This window comes from Anabas testudineus, chromosome 15 (assembly GCF_900324465.2).
Source record: "Anabas testudineus chromosome 15, fAnaTes1.2, whole genome shotgun sequence".
NCBI classification, from domain to species: Eukaryota; Metazoa; Chordata; class Actinopteri; order Anabantiformes; family Anabantidae; genus Anabas; species Anabas testudineus.
In genome coordinates, this window is record NC_046624.1 from 6,648,913 (window position 1) to 6,666,623 (window position 17,711).

General features: G+C 41.2%; 1 protein-coding gene across 3 annotated transcripts; it reads left to right on the forward strand.

Annotated features, from left to right (window-relative positions):
- Nucleotides 1–92: 92 nt before the first annotated feature.
- On the forward strand, nt 93–17,663 carry heatr5b (HEAT repeat containing 5B). 3 transcript variants are annotated; one of them, XM_026354306.1, is made up of 36 exons: nt 93–198; nt 688–852; nt 936–1,147; nt 1,500–1,608; nt 1,745–1,894; nt 2,074–2,245; nt 2,331–2,488; nt 2,578–2,872; nt 5,032–5,187; nt 5,471–5,721; nt 6,174–6,285; nt 6,376–6,528; nt 6,619–6,718; nt 6,857–6,966; nt 7,047–7,210; nt 7,372–7,547; nt 7,633–7,738; nt 7,837–8,027; nt 8,266–8,425; nt 8,740–8,929; nt 9,147–9,316; nt 9,414–9,561; nt 9,669–9,848; nt 9,979–10,233; nt 10,929–11,110; nt 11,211–11,279; nt 11,841–12,020; nt 12,121–12,361; nt 12,462–12,698; nt 12,903–13,030; nt 13,938–14,082; nt 14,206–14,478; nt 14,871–15,095; nt 15,223–15,374; nt 15,492–15,705; nt 16,553–16,860. In XM_026354306.1, the coding sequence occupies exons 2-36, from the start codon at nt 727–729 to the stop codon at nt 16,858–16,860; spliced, it is 6,198 nt and encodes a 2,065-aa protein (XP_026210091.1). In that variant the 5' UTR covers nt 93–198; nt 688–726. The 3 variants fall into 3 exon arrangements, with proteins under 3 accessions (XP_026210091.1, XP_026210092.1, XP_026210093.1); XM_026354307.2 differs by having other exon boundaries at nt 94–194; nt 685–852; nt 16,553–17,663; XM_026354308.1 differs by having other exon boundaries at nt 94–194; nt 685–852; nt 2,578–2,827.
- The last annotated feature ends 48 nt before the right edge of the window (nt 17,664–17,711 follow it).

The following is a 17,711-nucleotide window of genomic DNA, read 5'->3' on the forward strand; positions in this document are numbered from 1 at the left end:
AGTAATTCAGAAGCAGGTGTTGCTTTTGAATGCATAGAGAGGGTTAATTAAAAGAGTACAGAAAACATTACACATGTTTTGTTTGTTATGTTAAACCTGTATGATCTGCACATCATTTCTTTGGTTTCACACCGGACAAACCTTAATGCGACACCGCCGATACTCGTCGTCATTTATCCTGGATCATCGAAAAAACAGGTACAATTAACGTTTGGGTTACATACGTCGTAGTTTTCATGAAAATGTTGTTGCTGATGTGGTTTTAAACAGTTAAGTGATATATGTGTCAGCTAACGCGTAGTTTGGGCGAGAGCGTTGACAGACTTTAGCTTGTTCCTCGTAGGAACTAGCTAGCTTAGGTTGCTAACCAGCTCGCCTGTCAACAGCTGGAAGCAGGTAGCTGTGTCAAAACAGAGCAGCGAAGTGTTCACGTTACTTACGTTTGGTTTGTTATAATTTATACCCTTAAAGACCGATCTAAAAACGTCTAAGGCAATGGTAGCTATTATATGTGATATGATTATTCAGGTATTTGGCACAAGCCCATAAAAGACATTGCAAGGACGGAAAATGTCCATAGATGTCTAGCAGATAGAGATGTGCTGTATTATATGAAGCTATTTGTGCTAGTCTGATTAGATGAAAAGAAGACACTGACAAAACACACTGCCTAATGTAACCCTGCAGAGGCGAGGGTGTACAGCATTGAGTTAAAAGGTCGCTGTCATGGAGCTGGCTCACAGTCTGCTGCTCAATGAAGATGCTTTGGCCCAAATCACTGAAGCAAAGAGGCCTGTCTTTATCTTTGAATGGCTCCGCTTCTTGGATAAAGTTCTTGTGGCAGCAAATAAGGTAAGTCTTGGTGGTTTACACAGAACGTTTCATTAGAAGACGTTTGTCACTTTGTTTTTCAACATGTTGTGTTTGAATCGCAGGTGGATGTGAAGGAGAAGCAGAAAAAGCTGGTAGAACAACTGACAGGACTGATCAGCAGTGCCCCTGGTCCACCAACAAGAAAACTGCTGGCCAAAAATCTTGCTACCCTCTACAGCATCGGCGACACCTTCACTGTTTTTCAGACTCTGGATAAATGCAATGATATCATTAAAAGCAAGGATGACACACCTGCATACTTGCCTACAAAACTGTAAGGTCACATTTAATCACAGCAGTGCGTACAGTGTGTATGTGCATATTTTGCATGAGATTATACATATTTGCATTTAGATGCTATCTGAGGAATATAATGCAGTAGCAGTTAGAGCCAAATGTTAATTTTGCTGCTTGATTCATTCATACTTACTTGTTTGTGTATAAGGGGGGGGAATGGTGATGTGTAGTGTGATGTATTTGAATTGCATATGTGAAATCTAACTTATAATGCTGATAATTGAATCTGAATTGCTATCTGATTATTATTTTATTATTATTATTGTATCGAATAATGTCAAGTAATCTATAATATACTTTCTATTTCTAATGCGTAATTTTTCTTGTAGTGCTGCAGTGGCATGTGTTGGAGCTTTTTATGAGAAGATGGGCAGGATGCTGGGAAGCTCCTTTCCAGACACCATTAATAACTTGTTGAAGGCATTAAAGAGTGCAGAGGTACGACTATGAATAGAGCAAATTTGGGGAATTGTCATATAGCAGAAAATTATTTTGGATAACTATTGAGATGTATTATTCTTCAGGTTATCTGTTTTAATCCTCTTATTATATCTGTCTTTACTTTATGATCTAGTCACAAGGCAGAGGGGAGATCCTCCTCAGCCTGCAGAAAGTGCTCAGTGGACTGGGTGGTGCTGCTGCTTCATGTCATAGAGATATCTACAAGAATGCACGTTCTCTACTCACAGACAGGTCCATGGCTGTACGCTGTGCGGTAGCAAAGGTTGGTGACAGAAAATGTCCAGTAAAGATATAAAGGATTTAACAAAAGTGACCAAAGGAACAGTTGGTTGTGCAGCAGTGAAACAAACACAGCCGATGTTTTCTGTTGTTGTGAAATGCTGTTGTTACTAAAAGGATTCTATGTTTTTCTTTATATCTTCTTCGTGTTCATATGATCAGTGCCTGTTGGAGCTGCAAAATGAGGCAGTATTCATGTGGACCACAGAGCTGGAGAACTTGGCCACTTTGTGTTTTAAGGCTCTTGAAGGATCCAACTATGGTGTCCGGGTAGCGGTGGCCAAGTTGCTGGGGACAGTTATGGCTACTGCACTGATGCCCAAACAAGCAGCTGGTAGGTTAAAGAGTTTCTGTGGATACAGTATAGTAGTAGTAGTAGTAGTAGTAGTATAGTTAATGGTCTTATTATTCTTTCTCAGTGATGCGTCAGAATGTGAAACGAGCCACTCTGGAGGAGGTGCTGGAACTTATGGCCACAGGATTTCTACGTGGTGGATCTGGGTTCCTAAAAAGTGGAGGGGAGATGTTGAAGGGTGGAGGCTCTGTCAGCAGGGAGGTGCGGGTGGGGGTTACACAGGTGAGGTGACTTTCTAGTCCTAACTACAATCTATTCCCACTTTGAGTGATTAGATCACTTTACGTGTAATCTTTCTCTATTCTCCTCAGGCCTATGTCGTGTTTGTGACTACGCTTGGTGGTCAGTGGCTGGAGCGCAACTTTGCCACATTCCTGTCCCACGTTTTGGACCTAGTATCTCACCCACGGGCCACACAGACACATGTTGAGGCTGTGTACTCACGCCGCTGTGTCTCTTTCATGCTGCGTGCCACCCTAGGGGGCTTACTCGGAGAGAAAGCTCAAATTGCAGCCGGCAAAGAAATCTGCCAAGCCATCAGCAAGCAAATGAGGGCTGTGGGTAAGGAGGATGGGGGGGAAATATCACGGTTCAGAGCATTGCAGAGTAAGTACTCATCCATTATTATTATTTTTAATCCACTCTCCATTCAAATCTTTGCATGGCTTGAGCTTGTGCTTTGTAAGGAAATGTTTATTTCTTTTCTGTCTGGTATATAGAAATGGCTTTGCCTGTTTCTGTTTTCCTTCTTGCTTTTTGCTTTTGCTTCTATTTGATCACAGTCATCTTCCTTTACCAATTTTTTAACTACAGTCACAATCATAATGAGTACCATTATCCAGCATTAGCTAGCTCAGCATTTTAGTTACTTAAGCTTATATTATTGCATACCCTTCATGACCTGTGAATTCACTTTCTGTTATTGCATTACAATCCTCGAAGGACAGATAACTCTTTCTGGCTGTTGACATCTGGCTTACACAAGCAAAAACCAAAACTGCATGTGATACTAAATTCACATACATTGGGAATAAGCTATTTCCCCCCAGAGCAACATTTACATATTTATGTTTTATTTGTTTAAGTTGCACCCACTTTCCATTGTTTCTACTCCACAACTCCACACCAATCATTTTATAATCACTTTTACCTCATTCAAAAAGGATGATTCTTACTCTGATTTGCTTTGCAACCTATAAACTATGTCAAACCTGCTTTACAATATCTATTGTTCTGAATAGAATTTAAAAAGGATGTTGAATGTTGAGTCTGACTCTTCACTGTACTTGTTGCTTGTAGCTCTTCTAACAGTTGGATCTGTAAAACTTCTTGAAATGACATTTTGAGGAATGGCTGTTCCAAAATTAACTGGGAAAATATTTCTTGGAGCCACGATGGAAGTTGGGGACTATAGTATTTGTTTTGATTCATATTCTACAGTAATATTTCTACAGTGGGTGGGTGGGGGGGGCACACAAAAGCTACAGTTCAAGAAGCAGCTTTAAATCTCTCTCCAGGGTCATTTACTTGACTTTTCTCCTTTAGTGTGATCTGTCTTGACTGTTGCCTGTTCAGAGCTCTGGGGATTTCAGCTTATGATAAATGATCATTAAATTAAACCATCAGCACCTGATTTAAATTAGACAGTTTTCTTCTTTCTTATACTTATACTTTAATACAAACATAGTAACTGTTTCCCTTGTTTCTCTTTTTGTATCTAACATCCACAGAGCTCTGAAATTTTGGCATATACAGTGACAAGAAAAAGTGAACCTTTTGAATTTCATGGTTTTCTGCATTAATTTGTCATAAAATGTGATCTGTTCTTCTTCTTAGTCAGAGGTATTAACAAATATAATGTGCCTAAAATAATAACATAAAGAAACATATAATAACATAAAGAAATTCTGATCTTTTATGTTTTTATTGAGAACAACCATAAAAACTGCTGATGGAAAAAGTATGTGAACCCTTGGAATGAATAACTAGTTGACCTCATGTGGTGTTCTACCATAGACACCCTATTTGTTCAATGTTTTATTTACTGTAAACTCATGAACACAGATGTTAACCAGTTCCAATTCAAATCTTTGTAGTATTTGTTGTGCTCTTAGGGTCATTTTGACTGGCCGCCCACTTCTTGGTAGAGTAGCCACAGTCCCAAAGTGTCTCCATTTGTAGATTGTTTGCCTACAATTTCTAAAGTCTTTGAAAATACTTTGTAACTTTTTCCAGCTTTATGTAAAACAACAATTCTTGATCGTAGAGCCTCTTAAAGCTCATTTTGACCAGGCATGGTTCACATATGTGTCTTCTTCTTGTCCCTCAAAATATTTTTGAGCTCATTATTTCAAGTGTTTCACATACTTTTTCCACCAGCACTGTGAGGTTTTGATGGTTGTTCACAATAAAGATATGAAAAAGTTCAGTTCTGTTATTACAAGCTACATTAAAATAAATCAGTATTTATTCAACAGTTTCAGGGCACTTAGAATTGTCTTCTGAAAGTCCTGTTTTTTGTTTTTTGTGAGAAAATGTTGATCTAAGCTGCTATTGATTGATTGTTGGCCACCTTATCCATCAATGTTGCACATAATCTGAATAATGAATTAGGTAATATCACATTTTTTGTTAGTTTAGGTAAGCATTTTTTGACAACCCTTGAAGCTTTTTAATAACTTACAAAAACTTGTGTGTGGACTTTGAGTTTGTTCAACTTGGAACATTTTTGTATGTTTCTCTTTTTCTGCCACGTGTTTTTCCAGAGGCAGTTGTGAATGACATCAGTGGAGAGAACAAGGCAGGGGCAGCTGACGTGTCTGCCAGTCAGCATGTTATGGTGTGTGCATTAAAAGAGCTGGGCAGTCTAGTTCAGAGCTTGAGTGCCACAGCTTCCCCACTCATCCAGGAACCTTCCATAGGTGGGATATAAAATATTAAATGGCCATGATACATTAGTTTTATCGCTCTCAAGTTTCAGTAAACACAAATTCTGTTAATGACATAAATAACTAAAGTGGAAATGCTGTTTCACTATTTTGTAACTTTGTTGCTATATTTAAACATTAAATTTTACATAAAACAGGATATTTGCAACAGTTATGTTCGCAACTGAATCGTTGTTCTTTACATACAGTCATAAGGAAATGCATTTAGTCTGAAGTCACTCACAAATTATACAATATTTCATGTTCTTTTCCCCAGGACTTCTTGAAACTGTGACTTCAGTGCTGCTGCACCCAAGCATGGCAGCTCGTTTGGCAGCTGCTTGGTGCTTGCGCTGTGTTGCCGTGGCGCTGCCCTATCAGTTGACCCCACTGCTTGACCGCTGTGCAGAGAGAATCAACAACCTGAAGAGTTCACCTGAGGCTGTGAGCGGCTACAGCTTTGCTATGGCTGCTCTGCTGGGAGGCGTACACCAGTGCCCACTGGGTATCCCCCACTCCAAGGGCAAGGTTTGTAACCCTTAGTGAGACACAGGTCATTCCTCCAATGCCTCGTCCTGATTGCTTCTGTCAATTGTCACCCTCATTGATCTACTGTACCAGCCTGATAGACTGTCCTATATTATACGCACTACGATCTAGAAGGTTGGGGTCATCTTGAAATGTTCATGTCCATATCATCAGATTGATCACAAATAAAGTGTAGTCACAGTTAATGTTGTAAATGACTATGGTTGCTGTTTTTACTAGAATACTACATAAATGTATAAAAGTCTATTATCAGCAATTTATTAGTCCTGTGTTCCAGTGATGTGTTTTGCTAGTGCAAGTTTACCCTTTGCAAATATGGTAATCATGCAATTATACAGCTGAAAAAATGTATGGTAAATAAAGGACATTTCCAACTGGCCCTAAACATTGTAGTGTAGCTTTAAACATTTAAGTGTGTCATTTTCTCGTAGTTGGTGGTGAGTATAGCTGAAGACCTCCTGCGGACAGCTGCTCAGAATAGTCGACTATCCCTGCAGCGCACACAGGCTGGATGGCTGCTGCTAGGGGCCCTCATGACTCTGGGTGAGTCTGGCAGACGTTTCCTATTTCTTGGCAATTTGTCAGCAAGCTCTTGGCAAAATGGCAACCATATTGTTTTTTTCGTGTTGTCAGGTTCTTCCCTGGTGCGCTATCACCTCCCCAAGATGCTGCTCCTGTGGAGGAATGTGTTTCCTCGCTCTTCGAAAGAGCTGGAGGCAGAAAAGGCAAGAGGAGACTCCTTCACCTGGCAGGTCACCCTGGAAGGAAGAGCTGGAGCACTGTGTGGTAAAGAAACACTTTACTGTTTACCTTTACATGTTCTGTAATTTCAGCACACTTGTTCCTAAGCAATACTCCTGTTGTTTTCTTCTGAAGCGATGCGAAGTTTCGTGGCCCACTGTCCTGAGCTCCTCACAGAAGATGTGATCCGTAGACTGATGACTCCCATTGAATGTGCAATGACTATGATGGCTCAGTGAGTGTGATGCTGTCAAGTATAATTATCTGTTGAAGATATAAAGATAAATAAGTTGTCTTTGTTGCAGGATTTCAGATTAGATTTGTTGATGCAGTTTATTAATTATGTCATGCAAATGTTTTCACCTTTTGTCAGGGTGCCTGCCATCATTAAGGTCCATGGTGCTCACCTGAAAGCAAGTGCAGCAATGGTGAGGCTCAGGTTGTACGACATTCTGGCTCTGTTGCCCCCCAAGACCTATGAAGGTAACACATGCATGCCGTCTTCTTTCTACCAGTAAATAACATTCTGAGAGTGTTTTGAACCAAGTAGTGTTCTTCTGTAGGCAGCTTCAATGCCCTCCTGAGGGAGCTGGTGGCAGAGTTCACTTTGACCGACAACTCAGCCAACACCACCACCTCTTTGCTGCGCTCCCTCTGTCACTATGATGACAGTGTTCTCATGGGCTCCTGGCTACAGGAGACTGACCACAAGTCCATAGAGGATCAGGTTGGTTGAAATGAAAATTAAATTACCCATATTTTTAGAAAGTAGAAAATCTGTCTTAACAACAATAGTAGTTGCTACTAACACATTAAAAGCAGTGTGTCTCAAATATCTGATTTCTGTGCAGTGTTTAGTCTGTGCTGTTAATATTACTATGTCAACAGCTGCAGCCCAACAGTGCATCTGGCAGTGGAGCACTGGAGCACGACCCGTCCTCTATCTACCTGCGTATCCCAGTGGGCGAGGCCATTCCAGGGCCTCTTCCTTTGGGTGTGTCAGTTATTGATGCTTCAGTGGCTCTGTTTGGTGTGGTTTTTCCTCATGTCTCCTTTAAACACAGGTGAGCAATTTAGGTGTATTTTTGTGAAATTGTTTTCATATTATGTTTTTGTGTCCTCTGATTTGTTTTTATGTATATGATTTAGGCTGCAGATGCTAGATCACTTTGCAGAGTGTATAAAGCAGGCTAAAGGTGTTCGACAGCAGGCAGTCCAACTTAACATCTTTACTGCCGTGCTTAGTGCTCTCAAGGTGAGAAAATCCTCTTACAAAGGAGGAATATATTTTATCTTCCAGGTGTTATATAGAATGCGAAATAATGCAGCTTGTTCTTCCTCCTCTGACTGAAGGGTCTAGCAGAGAATAAAAGTACTCTGGGTCCTGAGGAGGTACGCAAGTCAGCACTGGCCCTGGTGATGGGAGCATTAGACAATCCTAATCCCATCTTGCGCTGTGCTGCTGGAGAGGCTTTGGGTAGGATGGCTCAGGTAGTGGGAGAGGCTACTTTCATTGCCAGAATGGCACAGACCAGCTTTGACAAGTAAGTATTTTACATGTGCATTTCATTTGAGTTATTTTCTTTAGTCTCTGTTTATTCAGTTTATATTTCGCCTGTTAAAATCAAGGAGATGTGGTCAACACGGCATCATTACAATCCATACATCAAAGATGTGTCTAGGACAGTGATAATTTCATTCTTTGACATTAATCGGTCTTTATCTACATTTTCATCCTTGGCTTTTATTAAGCGGTGCTTATATTGCTTCCTCAATTTCCAGACTGAAATCAGCCCGTGATGTAGTTTCAAGGACAGGCCATTCACTGGCTCTCGGCTGTCTGCATCGATATGTTGGAGGAATTGGCTCCGGTCAGCACTTAAAGACCAGTGTCAGCATCCTATTGGCTCTTGCCCAGGATGGATCCTCTCATGAGGTCCAGGTACAGTGGATTAATGATCAGTAACATACCGTATAGAATAATAATGTTTAGTTGAATAAAAATAGTTTTAACTCTAATATCTTTTCTTCCTGCATTATCTTCTGTCTACATTTATATTTAGTCATTTGGCAGACACCTTTTATCCAAAGCGACTTACAAGTGACTTAATGTACATACAAGTTAACTAGAGTTCGGTTAACTTGGTTGTACATTTGGTTATCATATTGTACTTCATTTCTAATCATAATTTACATTCAAAAACTGTTTGTGCTCAACAAAAACTAATTCAGATCTTGTCTATGCTTTTATTTCAGACATGGTCTTTGCACTCCTTGGCTCTCATCGTGGACTCCAGTGGTCCTATGTACAGAGGCTATGTGGAACCCACCCTGTCCCTGGTGCTCACCCTGCTCCTCACTGTGCCTCCATCTCACACAGAAGTGCACCAGTGTTTGGGCCGCTGTCTGGGAGCTCTCATCACTACTGTGGGACCAGAATTACAGGGTAATGGTGGCAGAAGCAAAATCATAAATCTTCTATTATGGTTTGTGCTCTCATTTGCCCCATTTCTTTAAAAGTCATAAAATAACCCCTTTTTGTCCAGCAGGTGGCAGTGTAATCCATTTTAACACACTCCTGTCACCAAAGCAGATTTGTGTAATTTAACCATAGAAAATTCTCTTTCTGTTTCTCTATCTTCCTAATCTGTGTCATATGCAAGGAAATGGAGCCACAATCTCCACCATCCGCTCATCTTGCCTGGTCGGCTGTGCTATAATGCAGGACCACTCTGACTCTCTTGTGCAAGCAGCTGCCATCTCATGTCTTCAGCAGTTACATATGTTTGCTCCACGCCATGTCAACCTATCCAGCCTGGTACCCTGTCTATGTGTAAGATACAATGAGTTTTGGACTACATATATGATGATTATACTTCACTGTCATTATTTTATTCATAATATCCGGCTGTACTATGGGATATCCGCAGGTGCACTTATGCAGCTCTCATCTGTTGCTGCGACGTGCTGCTGTGGCCTGCCTGAGACAGCTTGCCCAGAGAGAGGCTGCAGAGGTCTGTGAGTATGCCATGAGCCTAGCGAAAAGAGCAGGAGACAGCAAAGACAACACCACAATCAGTGAGTACAAAATATGAACCAGAGCTGTCTGTTTTGTTAATATACATGACAATATACATTAGTAACTGTGACTGTTGAAAGACTAGATGATGTTGTTCCTGGTTCAGATCTGAACATCACGGAGACTGGGCTGGAGGGTGTCCTGTTTGGCATGCTGGATCGGGAGACAGATAGGAAGCTGTGTTCTGATATTCATGACACACTGGGCCACATGCTGTCCTCTCTTGCTGTTGAAAAGCTTTCTCACTGGCTAAAACTCTGCAAGGATGTCCTGGCAGCAACTACAGGTAGACAAATAGGACATTTTATTATATTCTGCATCAAAGGAAATTGAAACTCTGACCATGAATTGGACAAGACTTGCAACAGTGGACTAAATCTCTTCTTGGTACAATTAACGTCCATCTCTTCTTTCAGATGTTGGTGGAGCTGTTGCATTTGAGGTGGAAAAGGATGAGGAAGATTCGGAGAAGAAAGACGAGATGGACGATGACACCATGTTCACAGGCCTGGGTGAAGATGACAAGTCCAAGCCCTCTGTGGCTCCGCGCTGGGTGACACGGGTGTTTGCCGCAGACTGTTTATGCCGCATCATCCTGCTGTGTGAGAATGCAGACAAAGTGCATTTTGACCTGGCAGCCGCCCGCTCTTCACAGGCCAAAAACCCCAAAGGTACCATTCACCATGCTGCCAGAGGAGAGTAGTTCAGACTCTGCTTAGAGATTTGGGATTGATTTATACCATATGCAGTTTTTTCGTCAGCCCAGTTTGAATTATAATCTAATTTTGGATTGAGTTCATATACTTTTTGCAACCTCCTTGCAGTTTGTTTATGTTATGTAAAGATGCAACAAAGCTAAAGATGAATAAGCAAAAGTAGTGTAGGAGGTATTTTTTTACTGTGACAAAAGAACCAGTATGTACACAAGCTCCACTGAAATAAGAAAGTATTCTGCAGGCTAGACAGTAATAGCAAATATATACTGCAGCTATGGAAGCAGTCAAGCCAAATTTAGAGACTGGGATTGAGTGGATGGTTGGTCTGCATGTCTGTGTGTCCAGCTAATCTCCTCAAACGTGCACTTCAGCTAAAATTCAATTAAAGCTCAGCCTCAAGGTCAATATTTCTTTTGAGTCACTGCAAGCACATACTTAACATTCAATTCATTTTCACCAAGTTAGAGGTATTCAGAAAGCAGGGGAGGGCGTAGAGGATGCAATAATTGTACCTTATTACTGGTATGCAGTCTACCCTCAAAAGAATATTACGTACAACAATGACTGGCAAATTGTGAAATAAGAGTTTAATGAGTAATTCATGTAGATGCTCACTGAGATCAAATACCACTGTCTACCTGTCTATCCAGGAGATCTGCTCGTGCTCCATTTGTCTGACCTCATCCGCATGGCCTTCATGGCAGCCACAGACCATAGTAACCAGCTAAGGATGGCCGGCCTGCAGGCCCTGGAGGATATCATTAAAAAGTTTGCATCTGTACCAGAGCCCGAGTTCCCAGGGCATGTTATCCTGGAACAATATCAGGCCAATGTGAGTTAAAAACATGATTATTGTGTAAAATCAGTAGTATGACAGTAGAAATAAAATCAACACAAGAAGTTAACTTTGTTACTATTATGTATGCATTTAGGTCGGAGCAGCCCTCAGACCTGCATTTTCACCTGATACACCATCTGATATAACAGCTAAGGCATGCCAGGTACAGTAAGACATTTCCCTTTCCCTCGTAATGTTCATTCAGAGAACCTCCAGGAACAACCCTGTTTGATGTGTGCATTACAGGAATGCAGATACTTTTACTCTTAGCACAAAGCCACCAGCTCTGCTTGTGTCGTAACATTTGTTCTACTGAACTGTCTTTACATATATTGATATCTTTTGTGCCGGTACTACTGCAAAAATAGTAGTGAGTCACTATTCAGCACTAGCACTGTTGGTTTTTCTGCCTTGATGCTCTTGAACTTTTTGAACTAATGTAAAGAATGAGTGACTGTCAGCAGTATTGTTTAAAAAATAATTGCTCTTTTGCCCATTGAATCAATTTTTCTTGTTTCTATAGGCTAAGAGCTAAAACATGTCAGACCTACTTATTAATAATTCTATTTTGTTGCCCTCATCCCTTTTAATGGCATGTATAATGACTAACCAGCCTTGAATGATCTCTTATGTACTGTAGGTTTAGACGTCTAAGGGGAGTAATAGATGAAATGCCACAGGTGCTATAGCTTAATTAATTGGACCATTTTTTACCATGACACAGGTGTGTAGTACATGGATTGGCAGTGGTGTAGTCAGTGACCTCAATGACCTGCGGCGAGTCCACAACCTGCTTGTGTCATCACTGGACAAGGTGCAGGCTGGGAAGGGCTCATCTAGTCAACTATATAGTGAGAGTGCCACCACGATGGAGAAGCTGGCTGTGTTAAAGGCATGGGCTGAGGTGAGATCAAAGGACCTGATAAGAGCACTTTCCTATATTTGTTATGCTGCAAATGATACACATAATCAATACGAATATGTACACTGCCTTTCTGGCACAGGTGTATGTGGTGGCGATGAAAATTAAAAAAGAGGCAGAGTCTAAGCCTGCTAAGCCAGTCAGAAGTGGAGAGGATGACGAAGAGGAGGAGGATCTGGGTGCTGACGTGCTTCCACCTGACAGTCTCATCACCTTGGTGCAGCCAGAGCTGCCTTCGCTGAGCCGCCTTTGGCTGGCCATGCTGCGGGACTACGCTCTGCTCACGCTACCTGCTGAGTTCTCCAGTCAGCTGCCACCTGATGGTACAAGTTACATGTCTGAATGTTTAAATGGTGATTTTTCTAGTTTAATTAGACAGTTAGCTGATTCAGTATTTTCCCACAATTTTGTGACTGTCCTCAGGTGGAGCGTTTTATACTCCAGAGACTATAGACACAGCAAGGCTTCACTACCGCAGCTCGTGGGCCCCTGTGCTGCATGCTGTGGCCCTATGGCTAAACAGCACCGGGTTTGGAGCTGGTGAAGAGAAAGAGGAGATCCCCTCAGCTCCCTCAAAGACTCCTGGCCTCTCTCAAGGAGCCTCCTCCACCCCAAAGGTTTTTGAGGAGTTAGTCAAAGACAGGATGCATCTCATGTTGGGTAAAAAAAAACTCTGCTGTGTAGAGCATTTACAGTAGCATTGCTGTGGTGCAGCTAGGAGTAGCCTTCAATCTACACAAGTTAGGTTTAAAAAAAAAGCTAAGTTGATATGCTTTTTATTTACTTATAGTGAAGCTGTTAATAGATGAGAAAAAGAAAATAGCATGATCACACCATAAGTCATTTTTGTGTTCTGTCTCTCAGGTGTTAGTATAGAGTTTCTTTGCTTCCCCCGGCCCGAGGAGCCCATTGAACATGTGATGTCCTGTCTGCAGGCACTGTGCACACTGCTCGAATCCCCTTGTGCCAAGACCCATATTGCAGAGGACCAGGTAAAGACTGCAAATATTACTGATGTTAGGAGGGTGGTGAATGATTTGTGCCACTAAATCTGAATATTGTTTAAATATTTATACTTACGTTAAAGTTTTAAATAAAATATGAAACTTGAAACTTGAAATTAAGGAAGCAGAACATGTATTTACTTAATACAGTATCTTTATTAAATAAGAAATGGTCGATTTCATACATGGCCTGTATCATTTACACCTTGCAGTAGTTAGCAGTCTAGTTCAAGTGATATATTCAAGTGACGCCACCTTATTGCAAATATCTGCTAAATATAACACGGTCACGTGATATTTACTGACTTTACGAGGTGACAAGGTTCACTCTATTGCTCCCTTACACCACTGACCAACACACAATAGATACTGGGATTGTCGGGGCTTCAAAGCAGATATAGTTTGGGTCTAAATTCAGAAAAGGGAAGGTTGTATTTCTCCTTGAAGTAGGAGTGTTGCCAGACTTTGATGTACTTTATCTAGAAGTGTGTACGTCAGAGAATCCAGCTCCTGAATTGGGACACAGCATGTGTCTCTCTGCATCCACTGTGTCTTTCATCACAGACTGGAACTATATTGAGTGTGTGCGTGTGTGTGTTTGTGTTTGTGTTTGTGTGTGTGTGTGTGGCAGAGGAGAGATCATAATCTTTTAGTTTCTTTACATAGTCACAAAAAAATGTGTGTTTTTTTTTTTTAAATGGCCGCCTGCCTCACGTCCATGTTTCTCAGAGAACCTCTCAGACAACCTCTTGATGGAACTGTAGGCAGTGAGCCAGAACAGATGTCGTGTCAGGCTTTACACTGCAGAAGTTTAATAGATTCTCTCTCTGAATATTAATGTTCCCATCCCCAGTGTTTTACCTTGGTGTTACTGGAACTGTTTATTTTTCTGTAGCTGTTGGCAGTGGAGCTCCTCAATGTGCTCCACAGGCTGCTTTTGACCCGGGATCCTCCTGCAGTACAGCTTCAGGTCACTGCGGTCGTACAGGAGACCATCAGGGCTGCACAGGACCACCTGCAGAGACAAAGGTCCAGCAAAGGTCAGCAGCTTACACACAGTACAACCTCAGCCTTGTTTCCTTTGCAATACATTACACTTAAAAACTGCTGTATTCTGAAAACATCTGTTTGAGTGATCTAGGTCACTGTGTTGTTTTGTTTAGGCAAAGATGAAGAAGGCGAGAAAGACTCTCAGGCCAGCCTAGGGGAAGGAGGAGACACAGGGGAGCTTGTTCCTGGCAAGTCTCTGGTGTTTGCAGCCATGGAGCTGCTCGTGTTCATCCTGGTCCGCCACTTACCACAGCTTAATACTCGTGTGAAGGAGTCACCCAGCCATGTGCCACTCAGGCCTCAACGACTTCCAGAAGAAAGTGCGCGGCTGGTGGCTAACACAGTTTCCATACTGGCGGAGCTGCCCTCTCTCTGCTCTCCTGCTGGTGAGGCCTGAGGCACACTGCAACAACAGACTCACCACATTCAAAATATGCAACAAAGACATAAAAAAAGAATAACCCATATTCATCTTATCTGTACAATCACAATACATCTTGATTCAGTGACAATTTTCACAATTTTTTAGAACAATTAGCATTCCCATTCTGCGCAGTTCAGATTTGCATATAGTTATGATTAGCATAATGATTTCACTCTCAAACTCAATAAGATTCAGCCAGATTCTGTTGTGGTTGCATTGTCCTCCAGTTTTGCCTCTCAGTACACGTACCCTGAATAAATAATGACCAATTACCAAATGTGTGAGGTTAAGAGTAAGTACAAATATGCAATGTGAATTGAACCCATTTGTCACTGTTGCTCTTTTCTTTTATAGGAAGTATGACCATCCTACCTACTGTGCTCTTCCTAATCACCGGGGTGCTGAGGGAAACTGCAGTTAAGACTTCTGACAACTCAGTGCCGGTGCCGGTGTCACCGGCCCTGCAGGGCATCAAAACCATCATCACCTCCCCACTGGTCCGGGTTGAGAGCATACACACACAGTGGACTGGACTCGTGAGGAGCAGCTTGGCATCTGTGCTTGAGTACTCACAGCCAGGTAAGCTAATGCATTTGGATGTCTGATTGATGTCTATGTGACCTGTCCTTTCTGTGAAGGGGATGATGAAAAAACAACTGACATCACTATTTAGACAGTATGTTTGCATATTTGGGTGTTTCTGCAGATGATTCCAGACCTGACATGGATCAGGTCAGTATGTTGACAGCGATCACACTCTTCCTGCTGTCAGCTAGCAACGAACTTGTTGGAGTGACTGTCCTGCAGAAAGGCTGCATGGACCGCTTCCGAAACGCCCTCAACTCCAGTGATCCGTGGGTAAGCACCTAAGCATAGCACAAATGAAAATAAGGGAGAATGAGCAAAAGGTGTATTAGACTTCCCATGTGTGAGTGTGGCCAATTTAAATAAGTGATCTCATTCTTTTTACCACAGGTTCAGGCCCGATGTTACCAGCTACTGTTATCAGTGTTTCAGCACTCCAACCGTGCTCTGTCTACCCCATACATCCACTCTCTGGCTCCACTGATGGTGGAAAAACTGAAGGCAGTGGAGCGCAGTCGGCCAGGGACTGCTGCCGAGCTGCAGTCTGTGCAGGAGGGCATCAGGGTCCTAGAGAATCTGGTCGGTATGGGTGAAGAGCAGAACCGTAAGTATGCCTCTGCCTAATGGACCACTGAAGTACAAAAACTATTAAAAATGTTCAGCTCCAAAATCAACCTAAACTAGGTCTTCTAAAGTTTGTATCTCCGTGTCATTTGATGTGCTGTCAAAGATCAGAGCAATAAATGCTAAATTTAGCATTACCAATTTAGCTTTTAGAATATCATTATTGTATATATATATATATTGTATATATATTCTGTATTTATTCAAATACACACATTTGGTATTTTGTCTCCTGAGTTACCTTGTTCCTGTCACTTCTTGTTTTAATTTCCCATAAAGCAAATAGAGCTGCATACTTGCATATAATTCTCTATAAAAATGTTCATAGATATAGATTATTGTGTTACATTAAGCTGATATATTGATATATATCATAGTTTAGGGTTGAGCAGTTTCTTTAGAGGGTTATTTCAGAAATATCTGGTGCTATAATATTTGTCACTCGTTAGCAATAATAATACATAATAATAATAATACATTTTTATGTGTTTTTTGTATGTATTTAGGGTTGCAACTACTGCTCATTGTCATGACAAATTATCCTGCCAGTTATTTTATTTATTTATTTATTTTTTTGACATATAAAATGTCAGTAAACAGTTAAACATATCCATCACGGTTCGACGCATGGTGTGTTTAAGTGTAAGACAAGGAAAGCAGCAATGGAGAAACTGATATTGATGGTTTTGGTAACAATTGGTGACCAGTGGTCTCTGATTGAGTTTTGTTGTTGTGCAGTTGCACTCTCAGTCCTTTTCTGCTCTAATTAGTTTTGTTCCAAGCGATAATCTTTTTTTTAAATTTCTGTGTGTTTCTGTGTTTAACAGGGGTGCAGTTGCTCGCTCTTCTTGTTCCAACTCTTGTCTCCTACCTTTTGGATGAAAATGCCATCTCCTCTGTGCCCCAAGTCTCCAAGGCCCTGCATGATTTTGCCCTTCAGAACTTAATGCGGATTGGCCCCCTCTATCCAGCTGCCTTCAAGATAGTAATTGGTGCAGCACCTGAGCTTAAAACCCGTCTGGAATCTGCTATACGGGCCAATCAGGCCAGCAGCAAAGCCAAAGCTGCAGCCAGGCAAGCTCAGCCAGCTGTGCAAACTGCACCAACCATCAAACTGAAGAAAAGCTTCTTTTAAACACTCCAAAATGCACTGCACATGCTCATAGTCTAATTTGTCTTTTTTTTTTGGTTTGATTATCTTTCTGTCAAGGTGTACGTCATGTCAGTTGATAGTTTGATGTCTGTTTTTATTTATTCTACGATTTGTTTTTGATGAATGGGAAGTCTTTTTAAGAAGATTACTTTTAAAAAGCCTCTGAATGTTCTCTTTAAAACCTGTAGGAAATGTTGAATGTGTGAATGTACCAGTACCAGTAGATGCACATTTATAAAGGGACTCTATACTTCTATACTTTTTTTTCTCAGTAGTTTTTTTTTCCTGAACCTGAACCCTTTTCTTTTCATCTGCTCACCATCTACACTTTCAACAAGTTCAGTTACAGTGCCATTTGTTTTCGCTGATGTTGCATCACCACAAGCATGACATATTTTATTTGTTTAGGTTTCATCTTGTGTGTTTGTTTAATAGAGCTGGCTTACTATATTGCACATCCACAATGGTTAAGTATATGGCAGTACCTACAGATTGTGATTGTTACTGGCGCATCTTTCTTTTTTTTTTTTTTGTCTGTTTTTCTTAAATTATGTTATAAACATTCCTACTACATTTTCTGTTGTTCTAGGCAGAAATTGTAAATGTTCTTAGAGAGTTAATTGGTCTCCTTATAAATGAAGATTACATAATAATTTAATGAAGGTGTTGCATATCATACAGACATGTAGAGGTGAGTCTCAGCTGCTGGCAGAGTTGCTCAGATGGCCCTGTGTTAAATTCCACTTTAATTTCTTTTAAATGTGAATAAAGTTGCTCTGACCTCAGTGTGCTTTTGCCTGCGTTTGGTGGCACATTTTAGTGGTTGCACTCAC

Excerpts from the sequence above, each read along its gene's own strand:
- heatr5b (XM_026354306.1), top strand. The coding sequence starts at position 727 with ATGGAGCTGGCTCACAGTCTGCTGCTCAATGAAGATGCTTTGGCCCAA. Across the intron at positions 8,426-8,739 it reads GATCCTCTCATGAGGTCCAG|ACATGGTCTTTGCACTCCTT; the intron begins GTACAGTGGATT and ends CTTTTATTTCAG. Across the intron at positions 12,699-12,902 it reads CAGGATGCATCTCATGTTGG|GTGTTAGTATAGAGTTTCTT; the intron begins GTAAAAAAAAAC and ends TCTGTCTCTCAG.